The sequence below is a fragment of the Agelaius phoeniceus genome, chromosome 6 (genome assembly GCF_051311805.1).
Source record: "Agelaius phoeniceus isolate bAgePho1 chromosome 6, bAgePho1.hap1, whole genome shotgun sequence".
Lineage (NCBI taxonomy): Eukaryota > Metazoa > Chordata > Aves > Passeriformes > Icteridae > Agelaius > Agelaius phoeniceus.
Genome location: NC_135270.1, coordinates 27,096,702 through 27,116,385, shown reverse-complemented (window position 1 = coordinate 27,116,385; position 19,684 = coordinate 27,096,702). Strand labels below are relative to the sequence as shown.

The 19,684-nt window shown below is 41.2% G+C and overlaps 1 protein-coding gene across 5 annotated transcripts in view; it reads right to left on the bottom strand.

Annotated features, from left to right (window-relative positions):
* The window catches only part of MAPKBP1 (mitogen-activated protein kinase binding protein 1), a 100,806-nt gene that overhangs the window by 17,123 nt on the left and 63,999 nt on the right, over positions 1–19,684 (bottom strand). For all 5 annotated transcript variants that reach the window (XM_077180195.1, XM_054635227.2, XM_077180192.1 and 2 more), the window contains 12 exons: positions 19,459–19,605; positions 18,380–18,564; positions 18,178–18,269; positions 17,684–17,809; positions 15,978–16,048; positions 15,414–15,535; positions 14,417–14,492; positions 11,771–11,882; positions 11,136–11,199; positions 7,653–7,778; positions 1,103–1,251; positions 283–332 (listed from right to left, as the gene is read on the bottom strand). In XM_077180195.1, coding sequence (XP_077036310.1) covers positions 283–332; positions 1,103–1,251; positions 7,653–7,778; positions 11,136–11,199; positions 11,771–11,882; positions 14,417–14,492; positions 15,414–15,535; positions 15,978–16,048; positions 17,684–17,809; positions 18,178–18,269; positions 18,380–18,564; positions 19,459–19,605 — 1,320 coding nt within the window. The remainder of the gene's footprint in view (positions 1–282; positions 333–1,102; positions 1,252–7,652; positions 7,779–11,135; positions 11,200–11,770; positions 11,883–14,416; positions 14,493–15,413; positions 15,536–15,977; positions 16,049–17,683; positions 17,810–18,177; positions 18,270–18,379; positions 18,565–19,458; positions 19,606–19,684) is intronic.

Sequence of the window (19,684 nt, the reverse complement as noted above, 5' to 3'; positions counted from 1 at the left end):
ATGAGATTCAAATCAAAAATGAAAAGACAAAAGCATAACATCTGATGGAAGAAGACTGATATAAAAATCCCAAGCGCAGCTCTAGACTCCAAACACTTTAGTCTCTTAAACTAGGCTCTATTTTACCATCTCTAAATCATTCTTCAGAGAGAAGCTTCTCAGTAGTTTCCAACCACAGCTGCACCTTTCCCACACGTGCAAATGCAGATTTTAATCTCTCTGGGAATTTCTCCTTCAGTTTCCTTGTAACAAGAAATACAGTCTGAAGGTTTAGTAACTCACCCTCCTCATTTCCCAGTGGGAAAGGCTTCTTGAGAGGGTAAGGTCTGGATCTGCAAAGGTAAAGAGATATGCACCTAGTTGACATCCTGGCCAGCAGTCCCGCTTTTGAACAACCTCTTACTTCATCTTTCAACAAAGATGAATAACTTTTGAACAACCCCTTACTTCATCTTTCCTACGCCTTTTGAACCACTGTCAACAGATGCTTTCCCATTGACTACCCAAATCATTGTACCAAAATTTTAATAGAGACATACAGTTTTATGTAAGATTTCCATTGAATCAGCAGACTACTGCAGAACACCTGCCACAGTGCAGTGCCCTCCCAAAAGCTTGGGGAAAAAAAAATCTGCTCCAATACACTGTACCATCTGTGGTAAAAATACATCAAATTAATAAAAGCAATCTCTACTGTAAGTTTTATCAGACATCTCTAAAATCCTCTCTTTTGAGGCGATCTCTTGATCTCTTTTGATTTCTGCAGAAACCAAATATATTTGGTTTCTGCAATATTTTAATAGCTTGTAGACCCCAGCACACTAAACTAATTCAAAATTTCTTCAGCCAGTTGGAACTAGCAAGAAACTTGCCAATTTAACAACTGAATTTCTAGACAGAGAACTCTGAATTGCACCCCTCTTCAGATGCAGGAATGAGCAGCTCCACATTACCCATTGCTATCTATCCATATGCTTCTGCTTTGGCCTCTCTCTTTCTACCCATACCGTGTTATCCCTAAGCCAGTGTCTCTCATCTTGTCCTCCCTTCACATCCATGCCATTTTCCTCCAGCTCTGCTCATGTCCCTCTAGCATTTATACCTGAGTCTCTCTCAGTGTTGCAGTTGGACTGAATATGGAAAGACTGCAGCCCTCGTAACTCATCTTCATCATTGCCTTCATCTTCACCATCCTTATCGCTGTCTGATGAGAGTGCAGGCACAGAGGACAGGGCAGAGATGGACTCATGCCTGGAAGGCAGGAATTAGAAGGAGTATTATGGTTCATGCACAAACTGCCCACCATTTCAATCCTTACACCAGTTCTCCACCTTGTCTCCATCCATATTCAGGAGGCTGCCTCAACTCTCTCAAAGAGCCTTGCACAGCCCACCTCTGAGAAACAGGGCAAGCTAAACCCTGCACAGAGATTTGCAGACCCTGCCACAACAATGTTCTCATACACATGGAAGGTTGACAGAAATCAGAAGTAAACAAGTGTGAGAAAGCCAAATGGAATGAAACTGGGCCTTCCATTTCAGACACTGCCAATTGATAAGGTCAAGATGGTAGATTATATTTGAAAGGCAAATATTTTTCCCACCCTTAAGCATTTCTTCTCTGGAACTGATTTACACATCAAAAATATCAGAGATATGCTCTGTTTGAAAGTAATCTGATTTATGGCAAATTATCCCATAAGAGACAGGTTCATTTCCAGGATTGCTCCAGGCAGACCCTGAAGGCACAGCCCACACACTGTAAGAGCACCATGCTGACTATTTTAACTTTCAAGCACAAGGATCATGTAAAACGTATCTTGCGCCAATCTTTGGTTTAAGTCGATCAAGGCAAGTTTTACCACACACACCTCAGAGGCACTTCCAGCATAGAACTGCCACCACCAATCAAGGACACTCAATAACATCAAATTTCACTCTCCCTCTTTCTTCTCCTCTTTCCTCTCCTGTGCTCATTCCTTCAGTCCACAGAATCAAATGAACAAATAAACTTTTAGACAATAATTGAAGAAAGAAGAGTCCCCAACAAATACATTTGAGTAGCCCCCACTCCATGGCCTTGAGCTAGAGTGCCAAACTCATCATAAGTGACATTTATAGGATATCACTGGTGAGTGTTGAGTGCCAAGCATTATTCATGAAATAAAAATAGCTCATCCACCAAATACAGAGCAGTCTGGCGAGGGATCAACTTCTCCTGCAGCTGACAGATCACAGGCAGTATTAAAACATGCTAAGAAGCAGTTAAAGTATTTTAATCTTTTCTCTTCCTGTGTAATGGCAGAACATCAATTTCCATTTCATTATGAGTAATAACCATTTCAGATGAGCTTTGAAGTGTTCTGGCAAAAAGAAAAGTGAAACTGACTGTAGCCTGCAGGGTTCGCAAGTGAAGAAGTTTCATTTTAGTCATCCACATCTACTTTTGAAATTTGAGTTTGTCAGTCTCTTCATCTTTTCTACTGTCTCCTTGTATGCTCATCTTGTCACTCTCAGGTTCTTGTGTCTAAGCAGGGGAATCCTGACAAAGCCCAAGCACCCCAGTATGTCTGAGGTTATGCCATGTTTCATCCTATGATATATATTAATTACATTTATTCACGGTAGGCAATATTAACTTCGTATCAGTAACTTTGATAGCATCCTTCTGCTTGTGTTCATCATGGTTGTTTGAGGAGTTTATTAGGACAAATGGATTGGATTATTAGACCTTTAAACATCTAGCTGGTTGAATACCTCACAATGATGAAGTGATATGGCAAGGCAAGATTATGGGTTTGCCAAGCTCCTATGTGTACTGTCATTGGTTTAAATGGAGAAGGGAGGATTGCCATCTGTGTGGTTCATGTTACAAATAGAAAGATGGCCCCTTTCCATAAGATGGTGACTTAAAAAATTGGTGAGGGGAGAGGGGAATAGTATGTTCCAGTGTCCTTAAAGTAGCAGAGCAAGAGAATGCAAAACATATTTGGAAGTCAGATGGGTTTTTTCATACTTCACAGGAAGTGATAAACAAGTTAAGAAGTAACGTATTTGATATAAACATAAGGTCATCTTGCATTATCCCAGCAAAAATTCATGCCCCTCTTCCACATCCTTTTTTTTACAACTCAAGTATGCTTTTCAAACTCAGTTCTGTAACTTGAAGGGAGACAGATGAATGAATGATATTTTCAAAATGATCCTAGGTCCCTGACTTGAAACTGAGGTACTCCTGAAATGAAAACTAGCTTCACAAGGTCTTGAGTGTTTTAACTGTAGTTCTTGCCCAAGTCAACCCTTCTATTCAGACTTCATTAATTCTCCTTTCTTTCCCTGTCTTCCCTCATGTACTGTGGATTTTCTCCTAAGCTCCCTGTTGCACACATCTCCTCAATACTCTTCCTCAGTTCTTTTCCATGCTTCAATGGGAGTCAGTGTAATGTACAGTGAGTTTTCAAGCACAGAAGCTGTTTCCAAATAAGCACAACACGAGAGCATTTTGAAAATTAAGGAGTAAGACTTCTGGGGTTTGCTGAATTCCTCCCAAGAGCCAAACCCTAAAGCATCATTATACCAAAATGAATGTTTGAGAGCAGCTATTCCAGAATAGCATGTACAGACATGTCCAATTCTCAAGATCCATGTGACTCAGAGCAAGTGTTTCAATTGTAATTGTTCATCTTTGCTGAGGAAATATCCCATTCTAGTATCATGGAATCACAGAATCATTAAGGTTGGAAAAGACCTCCAAGATCATCAAGCCCAACATTTGACTTAGTATCACCGTGCCCAGTTAAAGCATATCATGGAGTGTCATGTGTACTCATTTTTTAACACTTCCAGGGGTGGTGACTCAACAATTTTCCCTTGGGACCCTGTTCCAATGCTTAACCACTCTTTCAGTGAAGAAACTTTTCCTAATGTCCAACATGAACTTTCCTTGGCACAACTGGAGGTCATTTTCCTGTGTTCTATTGCTAGTTGCCTGGGAGAAGAGGAAAACTCCCAGCTCATCACAACTTGGATCTTGTTCTATACAGGTCAGCAGTGCCAGTTGCTCTTCAGCTCCCAGTTTTTGAAGGGTCAGACAGTGAATGGAAGGGAGGACCTTAAATTAGAAAGTCTTCAGTACACAGTATAGACTTAAAAGTGCCACACGTCATTATGGAGTGCTAGTATTCAGACATCTGATAATAGGTACTCTGTATGCTTTTGTATGACCTGAACCCAACCCTGTTTTGCTTTCTCAAAACAAAACAAAGCAGACAAGAATGGCAACTATCCATTTAAAGAGGTATGTCATCAGCATTCCCACTCTGATCTTGTGCTACTTAAACCCTCAGCTTTAGGGATGTATTTATGAAACTGTAATATCCTGGGTGGTAGGTATCACCAACAGATTATATCCTCCTGCTTCCCCCTCAAATGCTGAAGTGTTTTAAAAGGAAAGTTGTTCTGCTTTTCCCCACAGAAGGATCCCAGTGCACTGACTTCAGAGTTTCCCGAATGTTACAATTGCACTAGTTCACCACAGACTAAGGCACCATTTCTGATAAGGCATCAAGAGCCTGCCCCATTCTAAGCCCTGGAAACAACACAGCTTTCCTGGACTGGACAAGACCCACTGAGAATTTGATAAGGAGCTCTTCTTTCCAAATATATCTGACAGCACACAGTATTTCTTCAGTGTACACATATAACTTTTAGACAATTTAATTTGGATAACTTTTTTTCTCCTGCTATTTATACTAAAGAGTCAAGGAAAGCCACAGATAAACTGATTTTTAAAACATGACTATAAGCCCTGCAAACATTCCACAGTAAAATCAGCTTAAAACTTGAGACAAGATTTTCTAAACTATAAATGCATACTTGGATCAAAACCAAAACCCTACTAAATGGCCTTTACAAGATTCCTTCACTGAAAATATAAAAGCCTTAAAACCAAAAAGTACCAGCAATATCAACTGAGTACAAGTTCTATTATCCCAGACTATCAAAGCTCCTCATGTTCAGGAAAAAAAGCACACATCTGCAATTACCACAACCAAAGGCAGAACTCAAAGGCTCTCAGGCACACTATGGAGAACTGTGGGTCTAACAGGTCAGAGCAATTCCAAGGTAATACAATGTGTCATAAAGGTGAGTCAGAGAAATCATTCAGAGGAGACACTTTAGTCTCTAAAAACTATTGGAGGGACTGAAAATGCTGGGACTCTTCAGTTCAGAGAACAGGTTGGATAAAAAGAGGTTATGAAAAAGGTTTACAAAACCATGGGCACTACCAATAGCTGGCTGCAGAACAAAAGATCACCAGAGCTCACAATATTCAGAAGCAAACTTCAGACTTTCATGAAAACTAGTAGGAATGTGCTTTAACAGAGACAAAAAAAGTCCTTCTTTCCACAGAGAGCAGTGAACTCTAGGAACTTGTCACCAAAGGAGGCTGCAGAGGCAGACAATATTATGAAGCTCAAAAAGAATTTATACAAACTCAGTGGACAATTGGTCCATGTGCAGATAGTAAAGGAAAAAGGTAGAAATGTACCTCCTAACATCCCTAATGTAAAAATGGAGCATGAGGCAAATAGACCACAAAGGTTCATACAGCAGGTCCCACAGAGTTTCTCACTAAATAGCATCTTCCATTGCCAGGGTCACGGGCAGAATGCTGGGCTTTGTGGAGCACTGGTTTGACCCAAAAAGGCATCTTCTGTGTGTTTACACTGCTGATCTTACTCACTTGTGTCAATTCCTGCTCTGACAGTTGCAACTGGATAGACTATCCTGAATTGGAAATCTTCATCTCCCATTGTCTCCTCAGACCAATTTTGTTACCATTTTGATTATTCATCCTGTAATACACCCATACCATGATAGTAACCAGAATGTGTTACTTCCCCCACCAAATTCTAGCAAGACTGTTCTAAAGAAGATCTAGTACAACAAATGACTTATCACAAGGCAGGCAGCTTTCTCATACTACTGCCAGTCTTTTGAGACAACAATTTTACACCACAAGTTGCAACTCAACTCTTTACTGCAACCTATACAGACAGGCTTTGGAAACAATCAGAACAGGTACAATCAAGGACACCTAGAAAACAAATCTCACTCAAGTTCATTAATTTTTCTTCTCCCACCTCAATAATGCTGGTCCACTAGGCTCTTCTTCCATTGTCAGTACCAATCCAAAATGCTCTGGGAATTATGTCTTTGCTGATCTCCAATGACCACAGCAGACAATCAAAACTGAAAACAAGCTTTCAGAGCTGACAAGTAGATTGCAGGCTTGCAAAGAGGCTACCAAACAAGTTTACTGAAGTTCTGGGCTTGGCGTGGCCCTAGCACCGCCCTTCAGCCAGCGTCTGTGATGGAAACAAGTATCACCTCACAGGAACAGGGCTGGGATTATCTGTCACAGGCTGAGCCTTGGTAGGGTAAGGCTGCAGCTGCTGGAATAATAGAGAGACGGCTATAAAAAGCACATTGCTTGACAGATCCAGAACTTTGGCTAGAAAAAGGGCTTCCTGAGTTTTCCCAGTATTGTTACTAAAAGCACTTACCAGACAAGACTCGCTTCAGGAATGAGCAGATCAAGACTTTCCAAAACAAAACTATGTAGACAGACTTGTTACAACATTGCTTCCTCCCAAAGGGAGTGGGAAACTCCTGGTGACACTCAAAAACAGTGTGGTAATTCCTCCAGTGCCTTGGTACTTTTATATCCAGAACTCCATGTGTAGTCATTTGGGACATAGGAACAAAAATATCTGCATTTACCCATTTTTCCCCCACTGTGATCTCATAACAGGTTGGTCAGGACTCTCCCCTGCATTACTTACAGTCCAACTAGTCTCAGTTACTTACAAACTACAGGAAAATCAAACACATTAGACTAATAATCAAAAATACCTTGTCACCTTGTTCTGTTTAAAAACAGAAGCACCACTTTTAAAAGAAAGGTCACTAGATAAATTTAGATCTATTCCACTTGTAGGCTGCAGTAATCTGTTTTGAGATATGTTGTTTACCTAGCAAAAAATAATAATATTATTCAGCTAGCAAGAGCATTTCCCATTTAATTTATTTTTGTATTTATTAGTCATATTATAATTATTTTAGCTGAGTTTTTCACAGCCTCCAGAAAATAGTTAACAAAGAAACAGCAAAAGTGTAAGGACTTTTTTAGAATTATGATCAACATAGTCAGCTCATAGAGCTCACAGGTATACTTCAGTACTGACACCACAGAAAACAGCCTTCAAGTTGCATTCAGCTTAGATCTAAAGAACTTTACTCATGAAGGATCACAGCTTCCCCGCTGGAATTCTGTGTACCATCCTCAGTATTCCTAGGTGAACTGCTTAATAAAGTTTCTGACCACATCATTAAACTAAATTAAGATACAAGAGGCATTACATACATATTGCAATCAGTGAAGCACACTAAGTTTGTCTGGAAGATGCCAGTCTGGTTTCTATATCCAAAGGAGGGGGGCACAAAACCAAATTCAAAAGAGAAATAAGAGAACTTTTGGAAGAACACTATCAGTGAAGACAGCAAAAACCTTACAGTTGAATCCCAGTGCCACACTTTCACATTCCACCCTACACAGCCAGCCACCTGTTCTCAGTCTGCTCTGCTCACCTCATGAGTCCAGCTGCCTTGTGAGGAGGAGACTTCTCTGCCTGCTTCCCTCTCTGTTTCATGTCTGACAGTCGCTGCCGCATGTTGATGGTCATCTCTGAGCTCAGACGCCAGATGAAGATGCAGCTGAAAGAGAGAAAGGCGAGACTGGAATCAAGTCTCAGTTCAGTTTATTGATACTAATTCCTATAATTCCTACTGCAGAGACAAACAAGAGCCCTTCTGTCTGTGGCAGAGGCGCACGCAGAAACAGCTTCACAGAAACTCAATCCCATCACAAGCCTCATGATGAAAGGGTTAAACCTGCCTGTCAAAGCCTCCCTGTGAGCGAGAGCAACTGCAGAGACTCATCTCTGATCCTATACCTTTTTTGACTGTCTGGCCAGCTGCTGAAGGAAATGCTCTAACAAGTCACTCCATGGTCAGCAGGATAAGTGGAGCCTACAGATGTCCCTTGCATCCTCTAACAGTGGCTAAGCTGAAGTCTCTGACTGCCCCTACCCTCAAAGGCAAGGCCTTCCTAAAGCCCACCATCCCATGGAGTCTCTGTGCAGTACTAACAGTTAAGCTCATGTGGGAGTACTTTTTGCAGCAGGGTGCTTCTAATATTTAACTTGGGACTCCCTACAGTGAGTAGGGACACTTGCACAGAATTTACATAGCCATTAGCTCAGCTGGTCAGAGCACAGTGCTAATAACACCAAGGCCATGGGTTCAATTCCTGCATGGGCCACTCATTTCAAAACTGGATTTGATGATCCTTGTAGGCCCCTTCCAATTCAGAATGTTCTGTGAAGTATTCTGTGACATTTGACTGAATTTGGTCAGTGAACTCAAGAGAGAAAGAAACCAACAATGCGGTCTCATTTCAATAATTTCATCAGAAATTCAGTTTAAATAAATATTCCTCATCACATTAAAGAATACTGTATCTCATCTTCAGCTATTAGAAAGTAAAATGACCAGCACTGTCTTTGAAATTTAACCTCAGTGCTAACTAATTCTTTTCATCTCAGTCATCTTTCCTGTCTAGCTGGGTATACCTACACTGATGTAGAAACAGAGATGGTGCTTTGGCTATCACTTATAAAATCTTGCATCCTACTTTGGAATCCAAAGAGGATTTAATTCAGTTCTTCAAGACCCATCAGTGCAAGTATACTCATGGGTACTCCAATACACAGAAGATTTTTTAAGGACTGGCTTTTCCATCTTTCTTCTTAGCATGTAAACATTAATTTGCTTTGCCATTTTGAGCAATGACCATGAACTTTGGTCTCCCTGACCTCAGGCAAATGTCAAAAGTGTCAGGATCCTGAATACCTGAATCTTCATTTTTTCTCTCTCATGAAAAAACAATTTAAAAGGTTTAAATTTCCATATCACACCAAAAAAAAACCCCATAATAGCATCTTTGCAGTCTGTGGAGATTTTAAGACAAAACTAAAAATTCCCTTCTTGTCCCCAGTGCCACGCTCAGGAGCATCACTCCCAGCTACTGAAATCACATACAGACACTGCATCGCCAGTGAACACACTCTCATCCTCCCACTGGAGCTTTTCAATCAGGAGAAAGGGGTGAGGCACTGTGTCTGGGAACCATGGCAACCCAAGACAGCCAGCTGCTTCCTCTCAAGGAGCAGCTCTCTCCAAGTAACAGCAACCATAATCTGCTGCTGAAAAAATACTGAAACAGAGGAAACAAAACTCTAAAAGCAAATTTGGCTTGTTCATTATCCCACCCCTGAAGTTATCAAACCTAGAGATAAGCAGCAAACAGCCCAAGCCTGTGAATACATTAGCATCCAACACAAACTCTGCCAAAGCAAGCACCCACCTACCCCTTTTGCTGGGGTTGGGGTGGGGATTCTGCTTTGTTTTTTCTTACCTTGCATTACTTGCCTCACATGAATCTCACAGTCCTTGTGCCCTTTCTCATCCCTGTTTTTCTCTCTATTCTCAGCTCTACTCTTTGCACATGTTGCTATGTGTGAACAGACTATGTTCCCTGCTCTCCTTTGAAAAAGATGCTTTCTCATATCCTCACAGCAATCTTCTTCAGGAATCCTTTCCTCATTTCTCATCCACCTCCTTCATACCCTCAATGAAGAAAATGACCTTTTTTCTCATGAAAATGTCAACAAAAGAATGTTGCAGTAAATCACAAGGATCACTGGGGACTTCAAACCTTCCACGTTTCTGGAATATGTCAGAAGTTCACAACAAAAGGACTCTCTCTCTTACAACTTTTGTCCCTAATCTATTTAAACACATGAAAGAGGAAAACTAAATTATTTATTTATTACTGAAAGACAGAAACAACCAACTGAAGAGAGGTTGTAGACAGGTGGGGGTCGGTCTCTTCCACCGGGCAGCAACTGACAGAACAAGAGGACACAAGCTATGTCAGGGAAGGTATAGGTTGGATATTAGGAAAAAGTTTTTCACCAAAAGAATAATAAAGTACTGGAATGCTCTTCCCAGGGAGCTGGTAGAATCACCATCTCTGAATGTGTTTAACAAAAGACTGGACATGGCACTTGGTGCTATAGTCTAGTTGAGGTGTTAGGGCATAGGTTGGACTCAATGATCTTAGATGTCTCTTCCAACCTCATTATTCTGTGATTCTGTGATGAGATATGATATATTGTATGTTCTATAGCAACTCATCCTCTAAAACACTCTTTCAATTCAATTGTGATTTATTAATTTGAAAAAAAAGAGACAGAGAATCTGGGTTGCTCTGAACTTGCAATAGCACTCCAGGAGCCATATTTCTCACAGGAAAAATTTTATTCAGTGCAGCTGAATTTAAGCATTCACTGATTCCAGAAATAGTGGCTCCACTCACCTGTACAACCATCATATTAGGCATGTATTCTCCCTTTTTCCTTGGGCTCAGTTTGGTGACTACTTAAGCTTTTAGTGAACTGATTTAGCTCACTAAATGTACAGAAAACTCATCTCAGGGGAGTACTGATGTAGTGACCTGATTTAGCTGAATGAGGGGTCAGCTGCACCACTGCTGACTCAGGGGAGTGGAAAAAGGACCGTATGGACAGGACCAAAAAGTGAGGACAGGTCTGTCCCTTTTGCTGCTAAACAGACTCTTTCACCTGGTGAAACCTCATCAACAGGAGTAGTGCAAGAAAAAGTTTTGGCACTACTAGCAGAAATAGCCCAAGATGCCTTTTATTACAGGCCTGAAGGCTGGTCAGGAAACAGGTCACATGTCTGTCTCCTTTCCAACACAGTACTTACTCCCAGAAAAGGGAAATACTTCACATGGGTCCCATTCCATGAAATGATAGCATAAGGTCTGTGAGCTTTGCCAACAGCACACATTCAGGATTCAGAAAGCTCTGAGATTTATTTGGAATTCATAAAACACCTCTGAAAAAAAAAATCTACCTTTCCTAAGGATATGTTACATCTAGTATGAAATGGCATAAGCCAGTACCACAAATGAGCAAAACCTCTTACCTGTCACCAGAAACAGAGATCAGATGTTTGCAGTCATTACTGAATTTCATCCCAGTTACAATCTCTGTGAGAAATAAAGCACAAAAAAATATCTTCCCTGAATTATTCAAATGGACAGAAGACATAATTAGCCAAATAGCCTGTCTGCACTCAGTAATTCACACTTCACAGATCAATATGCCCCAATTACCATAACCATTTAACCAAGAATCTATTTAACCAATAGGCTTGACATGGAAGAGGTACTCCATGGCAAAATATACATGAAGACTGAATTCTCTTTTTGCCTATAATAGAAGAGCTCCTGCATGGTAGGAGCTGAGGGCATATCATAATGAAACTAAATATACACTGAAAAAAAACCCCACAGACTACTTTATAGGCTATTAGAAAAACTGCGTAGATAAAGACATGACTTGACAGGTGGGTGTGTGTGTGTGTGTGTGCTTGTGTGCAAAATGCAAAAATTGAACTTGCAATAAAATATTACAACTTCATCCAACTACAATCTATTCAAAAATACCCATTAGGTAAACTTTGGTGGGGAGAAATCTTCAGAAAGCTTTGACTAGTATCAGATCCTACTATATAGTCATCAGCAGAAAAAAATATTTCCAGAAGTTTATAAGCCTTACCTGAGTGTCCATACATGGTTGCAACACACTCGCCAGAATAGAAATCAAAGATGGAGAGGTTCTTGTCAGAACAACTGGTTGCAATATAAAGACCAGAAGGATCTGTTTGCACCTGGTTTAGGAGACCAGAGGAATGCAAAGATCTGGTGAGAAGCTACCTTCCAACTGCATAAAAATAGTGCAGAATACCCAAGACAGTCAGACTAAAATGCAAGTAGCCCCCACAGGAGGCAAGTGGAGTACCAGCCTATCCAGTATCCCAGGAAAAATCTCCAACCTGACCAGACTTTTAAGACTATCTCCAACCTAATCAGAGGCTGAAGGCACTTAAATTAAATGCCTTCATGACTGTGAAAGTATTGCCACCAATGGACAAATTTCTACTTTTCTCCTACTTTCTTTTAACCATTGGGGTCTTTCTTCTATGTTAAGATCAAAACAAAACAACAAGAAACTCCCACCCCAAAACACACACACCATAAAAAAAATAAACATCAGAGCTGATAGAGTTAAGGGAAATATTAAAGGATTCGAGTCTTCAGGAGTGAAAGCAAAAAAGAACTCAACGCTGCCAAGAAACTGACTTTGATAATGATGCTGTCACATCTGCAGTATTTGCAACTGCCATTTTTCAGCTATTTTGTTTGTTGTTTGCTTCTTCATGTGCACCTATTTGTTGCTTTATCTTGGATCAAATATAAAATCCCTTGCAAATGCCTCACCACGTCTAAAGCAGCACTACACAGCAAATACAGTTACTGTCACCAATGTAGAGAATTTCAAGGAACTGAGAGGATAAACTGTGTTTTTCAAAGGAGACATGGTAATTAAATAATGGTAAGTCTTTTTGTTTGTTATGGCTCTTGTTAAGGCTCTTTTGGTTTGTTATGTTTATTTTGTTGATGTTTGCTTCCAGTGTCACTGTTTGAGTTCTGCTCATTAAACTGCAATGTGTATAATGATCTCAGAATTACATGCCAAGAAAGTTTAAATTCCAGAAACAACCATAATCCCTCGGTTACATAATTGTCTTAAAAATGAGCAAAGCAACAGTAAAAGTAATTGAGATTCCCCACTTAAGATACACATTAAAAGAAAAACCCACAAAAAACATAAAGGATATTAAAAACAAAAAATTCAGCTCCCAGAACATTTCATGGTTTTTTGTCTGAGAAAAATCTAATCAAGCACCTAAGCTTATCAGCAGTTTAAAGTGTAGCATCAGTTTTTCACTTTCTTTGCTCTGGCTTACAAAAAATTTGTGGGAATTATAATAGGCAAAGAGAAAGATCTTCCTCTGTAAAACAGAAGAGCTGACACTGAACAAAACTTAGTTTCCCCCTTCCCTTTTTACCCAGTTATTTACACCTATCAATAGTTTCACCTAGAAGGGAGCTACAAATATCATCTACTCCTGCCTGACCAATTCAGAGTTGACCAAAGATTCATCAAGCTTAGTCTCCCCCATAAGGGCCACATGTTTAAAGTTTGTTATTAAATGCATTGGTCAAATGCATCTTCAACACTGTCAGGCTTGGAGTATTGACCACCTCTCCAGGACTCCTGTTCCAGTGTTTGACCACACTCTCAGTAAAGAAATGCTTCCTCCTAATGTCCCTGGTGCATCTTTGAACCATTCCCATATATCCTGTCACCAGATCCCAGGGAGAAGCACTCAGCACCTCCCCCTGTGTGTCCTCTCCTCAGGAAGCTGTAGAGAGCAATGCAGTCACCCTTCAGCCTCTTCCTCTCCAAACTAGATAAGCCCTAAATCCTCCAGCTGCTCCTCATAGGACATTCCTTCCAGTCCCTAATAATAAATAATACTGCTGACCTGTGCAGCAGTAGAAAATTATCAGTGAAAAAAAATATAATGAAGAAGCTTGTTTGGCAACTTTAGAGATATTTTGATTTTGTCATCTGGCTTTCCCCCTTTATAGACAAGAATGCAGTTCTTCCACTCCACTGTGAATCTCAAACACACCTGATTTACCAAGGTAAGCCCTGCAGAGTGGCAGAAGCAGGTGTGCTACCCTGGCCCAAGGCCTGGATGCACTCCGCAGAGGGAAACTTGAACAGACTCTCCCTAAACAGTACCATGCTTGTCCAGAACTCCAAGACCCAGGTTTTTCAGGGCCAATACTATTTTATTTTATCAACTCAGTTTCCCTTGTATTTGCCCTCTGAAATCCACTTCACAAACAATGATCAACAGGTATTTCCCCTTCAAAAATCTAACAAAACCAGTCAAGAAAACCAGAATGAGCTCTCTGGAGCAGAAAGCAAAGGATTAAATTAAATGGATTAAATCATCTCCTGACAGATATTGGTGCAGTTCTACTTGCTTTTACAACACGGTCCTGTGACTCACTTCAGAAACAGGACAGAGAGAAAAATCAAAGATCAACTTCAGCATTCATTGACTCTCTTCCTGCTTTAGCCTGATGAAACCCAAATATATTACCAGCCCTTAAAGGTGGAAGTAGGAGGAAGCAGCAGCAGGGTAAAGGACAAAGTATGGAGCAAGAAAATAAAAGAAAGAAAAAGAAAAAAGAAATTACTGTACTCAGATTTGTATTTCATTTTCTTGTCCCTGAGCTGCATTCAGAAAAGCTGCAAATTGAAAAAGGAAGGAAAACAGCTTACTTTGATAAGGGTGCCGTCTTCACCTTGGGATCCCTTGTAAAGCTTCTTCTGCTTCCCACTGCTTATGTTGAAAACCCTGAGGGGATGACATAAGATAACATGGCTCATTGTGCCCAGCTACTACCCTGGGGCTGCTGTCACCAGGATCCTTTTCTCTCCCTGTTCCTCATTCCATATAAAATACAGGAAACGGGGCCAAACTACAGGAAGTGGAGAAATTATCTCCATGAAATATTATCACCAGTCATTTAAATGGTTCAAGAAATAACCCCAAAAGTAATGCAAAGGCAGATTATCTGAATTAAAATCAAGGCTTTATTCTCAAGCCAATAAACAATCAGTCCTCACTGCTGTAAAAATACCTGGGCTCCTTCATACTAGAGCAAAGGATTAAGAGAGCAAGACACTTTATGCTAAAACAAATTACATCCAGTAGTGATATTTAGCTATTACATCCAGTAGTGATATTTAGCTATCACCAAAACTCTTAACATCTCACACAGCTACAATACGAGGAGAGACACAACTACAGAGAGACTCCTTTGCTTTCAAGCAGACAGATTGGAGAAATGGATAGAAATAGAGACTGGGCTCCACTTGTTCAATGACAGTCACATCTATTTCCATTTTAGGTTCCCACAGTCCCAGGTATTCCACAGGACCCCACAGCTGTTAACTAAGTACCTTCAAAACCAAAAATTACCACAGTGCAGAAGTTTTTGCCCCACAGTTCAATGATGTGCCAAGGAAGGCACACTTGCTCCCTCAGTAGAAAGCCTTTGCTCCGCAGAGCAACCCAGTGAGAAGCCACAAGTCCCATGGGAATTGCACACATACACAGCTCTTTATCAGTGAGAGGAAAGGCAGAGTTCAGCCTCACAGTGCCTCAGATCTGTCTGAAAATGCTGTATCAAAGAACTTAGAGGAATAATGATGGACATGGGGCTGCTTCATTTATGACTGGAAAAAATATTTTCAAGTTGAGAAGGAAACTAACCTGATGTTACGATCCTGGCATCCAATAGCTGCATATTTCCAGCTGGGGTCCACATCCATGTCATAAAGTGTGGTCTTTCTAACAATGTGATGTGTTCGGGTAAACTGGACCCCTTCTCCTGTCTAAACATATGGGTAACAACTGTGTCAAAATCAAGTCGTTAATCCATTATTAAAAGCAAGTTAATACAGATGAGTCTTCTCACACAGCCAGCACAAAACAATCCTTCCCAGGGGGCTGCTGGGAGCAGCTGGGACTGGAGGCACAAGAAACTCTTCCCTCCAGCCCATACTTTTTCACTAGTTTTCACAATAGCTCTGACAGTGAAGGAAAAGCAGATATCCTAACAGGTCTCTATTTCTGCTGTGAGAGGTCAGGCTGGGAGTAGCTGCATGCTTCACAAAACTATTTGTCTGAATGCAATCTCTTCCATCGAGTCAGTGAGAGGCACTGAGGCTGAAATAGCAACAAGCTCATACAGAAACTCTGATATCATTCTTTGAAGTAACTCCTTTGTGGAGAGGTTATAAATTAGAAGTGTACAAAAAGCTGTGATAAGGTTACCTTCTGCGCAGTGCGGAAATAGATGCTCTTGTCTGCCCCACAGCTTATCATCCGCACTTTGCCATCGTTGGCTGGAATAAAAAGGCAGGAGACAAAAGATAAACACATATACAAGGTGGAGGAAATGTTTCAATTTATACCACTGCTCATTTATTCTAGTCCTGATTAGTTAAGACTGACCCCTCCCCAAGCAGCAAAACAGAAGCCCTTTCTCAGGGACAGCACTTGTCTTTCATGCTCAGAGAGCATGAGGCTCCAACACAGAGGCTTTTCAGAACAGATTAGGATGCAATTCTGTCTTCTCCCTCACCAATATGCTCATATCTCTGTGTGCCACAGCACTCTGGCAACATGGCACATTGACAGTAGAAGCTGAAAACAGGCAATAGGCACTTTTCAGACCTTAGAGCTGGACACATCTTTCTTGCTGCCCTTTCTTACTGCAGGGTCAGGCTTCCCTTCTTCCCTTAGGACTCTTCCATAACCAAGCAGCTCCTTCAGCAAAGCAACACCCAATAAAACTCCAAGTAATGACAATGCATCCAACACCACACAAGTCCTTGAACTGCACCCACTTAGAGCATGCCAGCACTTGGCTCATAGACGAGCATAAAGGCCTTAGTTGCCAGGCCTTGAGCCCACTTCCCTCATCTCCTGGGAGTTCAGCTTGTTGCATTCAAGGCCAGCTCACTGATAAGGCAGATCTGTCAGAGAAACTGCTGCTGGACTTGGAGATCCTCCAGAAAAAAAAACTTGAAAAAGCCACACAGTTGCTTTGGGGAGCCCCTGCTTCAGTGAGTCCCTTCACCTGGGAGTGGTTTTCAAGCTGAGTTCTCATCCTTGAGTCCCAACTGAGCAACACTGCAGCAGCATTGCAGCCACACTTGTGCCTGGACATGCACCCCCACTGAGCCAAAGCCTGACCCAATCCATGGATTCACCTTCCTGATCTGAACTCCATCTTGCCTTGCTACTATGGACTTGCCTGGCAGGCACTGAACTATAGCTTGACCCTGACCACTCCAGACTGATCAAGACCTTGAATTGCTTGAATCCACGGTCTTACCACTATGGATTTGCCTGGTGATCTGGACTACTGGCTGTATCTAGACTTGATCTACTCCTGCTCATGTCCTGTGGTACTTTCCCACAGCCAGTGGAAAAGGCCACTACCTTTACCTGCTTTCCTGTCCCCCCTGGCTACTGCCTTTCCCTGGCAGAGCAGCCAGCTCTTGCTGTCTGACCATTGGCAGCAACTGAGTGCTAGGGATAAAACGCGCTCCATTACCAGGAATGCAAAGCCTTACAGTGGGTTACAATCACAAATTTACTTTACCCAAAACTTATTTTTCTGTGTGTGTTTTGTGTGATTTTATTTTGAACAATGACTGTTCAGAGTTCTCCTAAATTAGTTCTCTCTGAAATTAGTTAGTGGGAATAAATCATTACAGAAAACAGTTTTCCAAAGAAATTATGAGGAAAGGTTCTCTTAGGAGGGAGGAAGGAGAGAAAATTAAAGCAAAATCAGAAAAGAAGGCAAGTATCACCTTCTGTTAAGACTGCAACTGAAAAAGATGACCAAAAGATGACCCAGCTGCAGCTTCAAATTGACCTAGTCCAGTAGATAAAAGCAGATAAAATTACAGCCATAAGGGGACAATAGCAGTGCTCAAATCCAGCTTTGGTAGGAGGCCATGATTTGCTACCTGCAAATTTCACTGCAGTGATGGAAGAAGAATGTTCATCCAGGGTTTGCTGCAGGCTATAGTCCTTCCCAGCGTCCAAAACATGAATCAATCTATCCCGACTGGCTGAGGCTAAGAGCTTTAAACCTGTTAGAAATTGAAAAAGACTGCAAGATCATGACTTAAAAAGTCATTTTTAAAACAGCTTCCCAAGTCTTCTTGGAGACAAAACATTATACTGCAGCTAACTGCATATATGGACACAAAGCAACACACCTGAATTTTGCATTACAATAATAAACAGAACAAGCTGCAATCTCAACATACAGTATTCTAATAAAAAGTAAGAGAAGGAAGACTTTTTCAAAGCCTGGCTCTACTAGCCCAATACCTGAAGCCTCATTTGAAATCCATGAGTAGTTCAGCATGACAATTCTAACATACCATAGTTGGACATTTTGACTTGCTCGACATTACATTCATAGGCAAAGGGGAGGAAGCTCAATTGCATTTACCTGTGTCAGGTTTGGAGTATTCCAGACATAGGATCTCTGAGTCATGGGCTTCTACCTTCAGCATTTCCTTCAGAGACTGCAACTCATATATTCTAGGATATAACATGGTTCATTTCAGTATGTTTAATAAAATTAGCAAGACCTGGTTATTTTCTCATGCCTGACCAGTCTGCAATCTGCATTAGAAGCTTTATGGGATTACCTGAGAGTGCCTATCCTGTCCCCTGAGGCCAGGTGCTCCCCGCTGGGACTCACACAGACAGTGCGTATCCCCACCTTCGTATCCAGCACTTGTGCATCAGCTTTGTCTGCACTTCCTGCTGAGTTGTAATCAGTGTCCAGAAGTACCTGAGTGTTGTCATCTACATAGATGATTTTCATCAAGTCCTGGGGACACAATACACCCAGAAATATTTACTAGTTACAAAATATTAAAGCAAAGCATCTGCCTTAGAAATTGAGCTCCTAGCCAACATAAACATTTTATTGGCAACGATGCTGTAATTGGTATGACCTTTTAGTTAGGAGCAAGCACTAAGCCCCTACAGTTTGTAGGATGAAAGTTTCACAGTTGTGTCTCACAATCACTCCTTTCAAAAGATTCAAGCTAGAAACTAGCAGCATCTCTTTTGCTACTGACAAGCTCTGGGATTAGTGATTACAACATATTAGGGCACACAGCAGGAGTAGGAAAGACTTCTAGTGATTATCTAAGTCAGCAGTCTCAGTACTGACAGAAAAAACAATTTTTTCCACCTGATTCCTGAGGTCAGGGCTGCTGTGTTCAGAGATCTTCCAACTCAGATGAGAACAGAAGCTAATGTCCATATGTAATCACTGCTCTGTATGATTACAAAGCTGATGCACTTATATAGATTAAGTGAGTGCAAACTTTTACATTCAATTTCCCAAACCTCTGCTTCATTTAATGCACCTTTTCCAAACAAATCTTATAAGTGGTTACACATCACAGAGATGCAGAAAAAGGGAACCAGCTCTCCTGAAACATATGGCCCTTATGGAAAAGACTAAGCTTGATGAATCTTTGAGTGGTTTATGAAAACAGCAATAATCCCCAGGACTATTTCAGACAACCTGTCTTTCTGCCCAGTACTTCTTTTGTGTTTCTTCAGGTTCATACATTTAACTAGATTTGTGCTCAGTTTACAGAAACCTAGGTTGACTTGGAGATACAAAAAAATTTAGGCCTTAACTTGGGAATCTGTGTGTGAAGAAGAGCAACCCCAAGGACAAGGAGGTGATCCAAACCTAGGATCTTACATTGCTGAGGATGTTGCGGTGCAGGGCTGTGCCGTGGATGTTGGAGCTTTCAGTGTTCCACAGACGAATGGTGTTGTCAGAAGAGCAGGTGATGAAGGAACCAGGGGGGAGGCAGGGCTGATTGTTGTCCTTCACCTCTGGATACATCTAAGGGCAAGTAAAATCAATGCCTGAATAATATTGCCTGGCATCTGGCACCCTAGACACTGGTAGCAAGTTTCAAAAC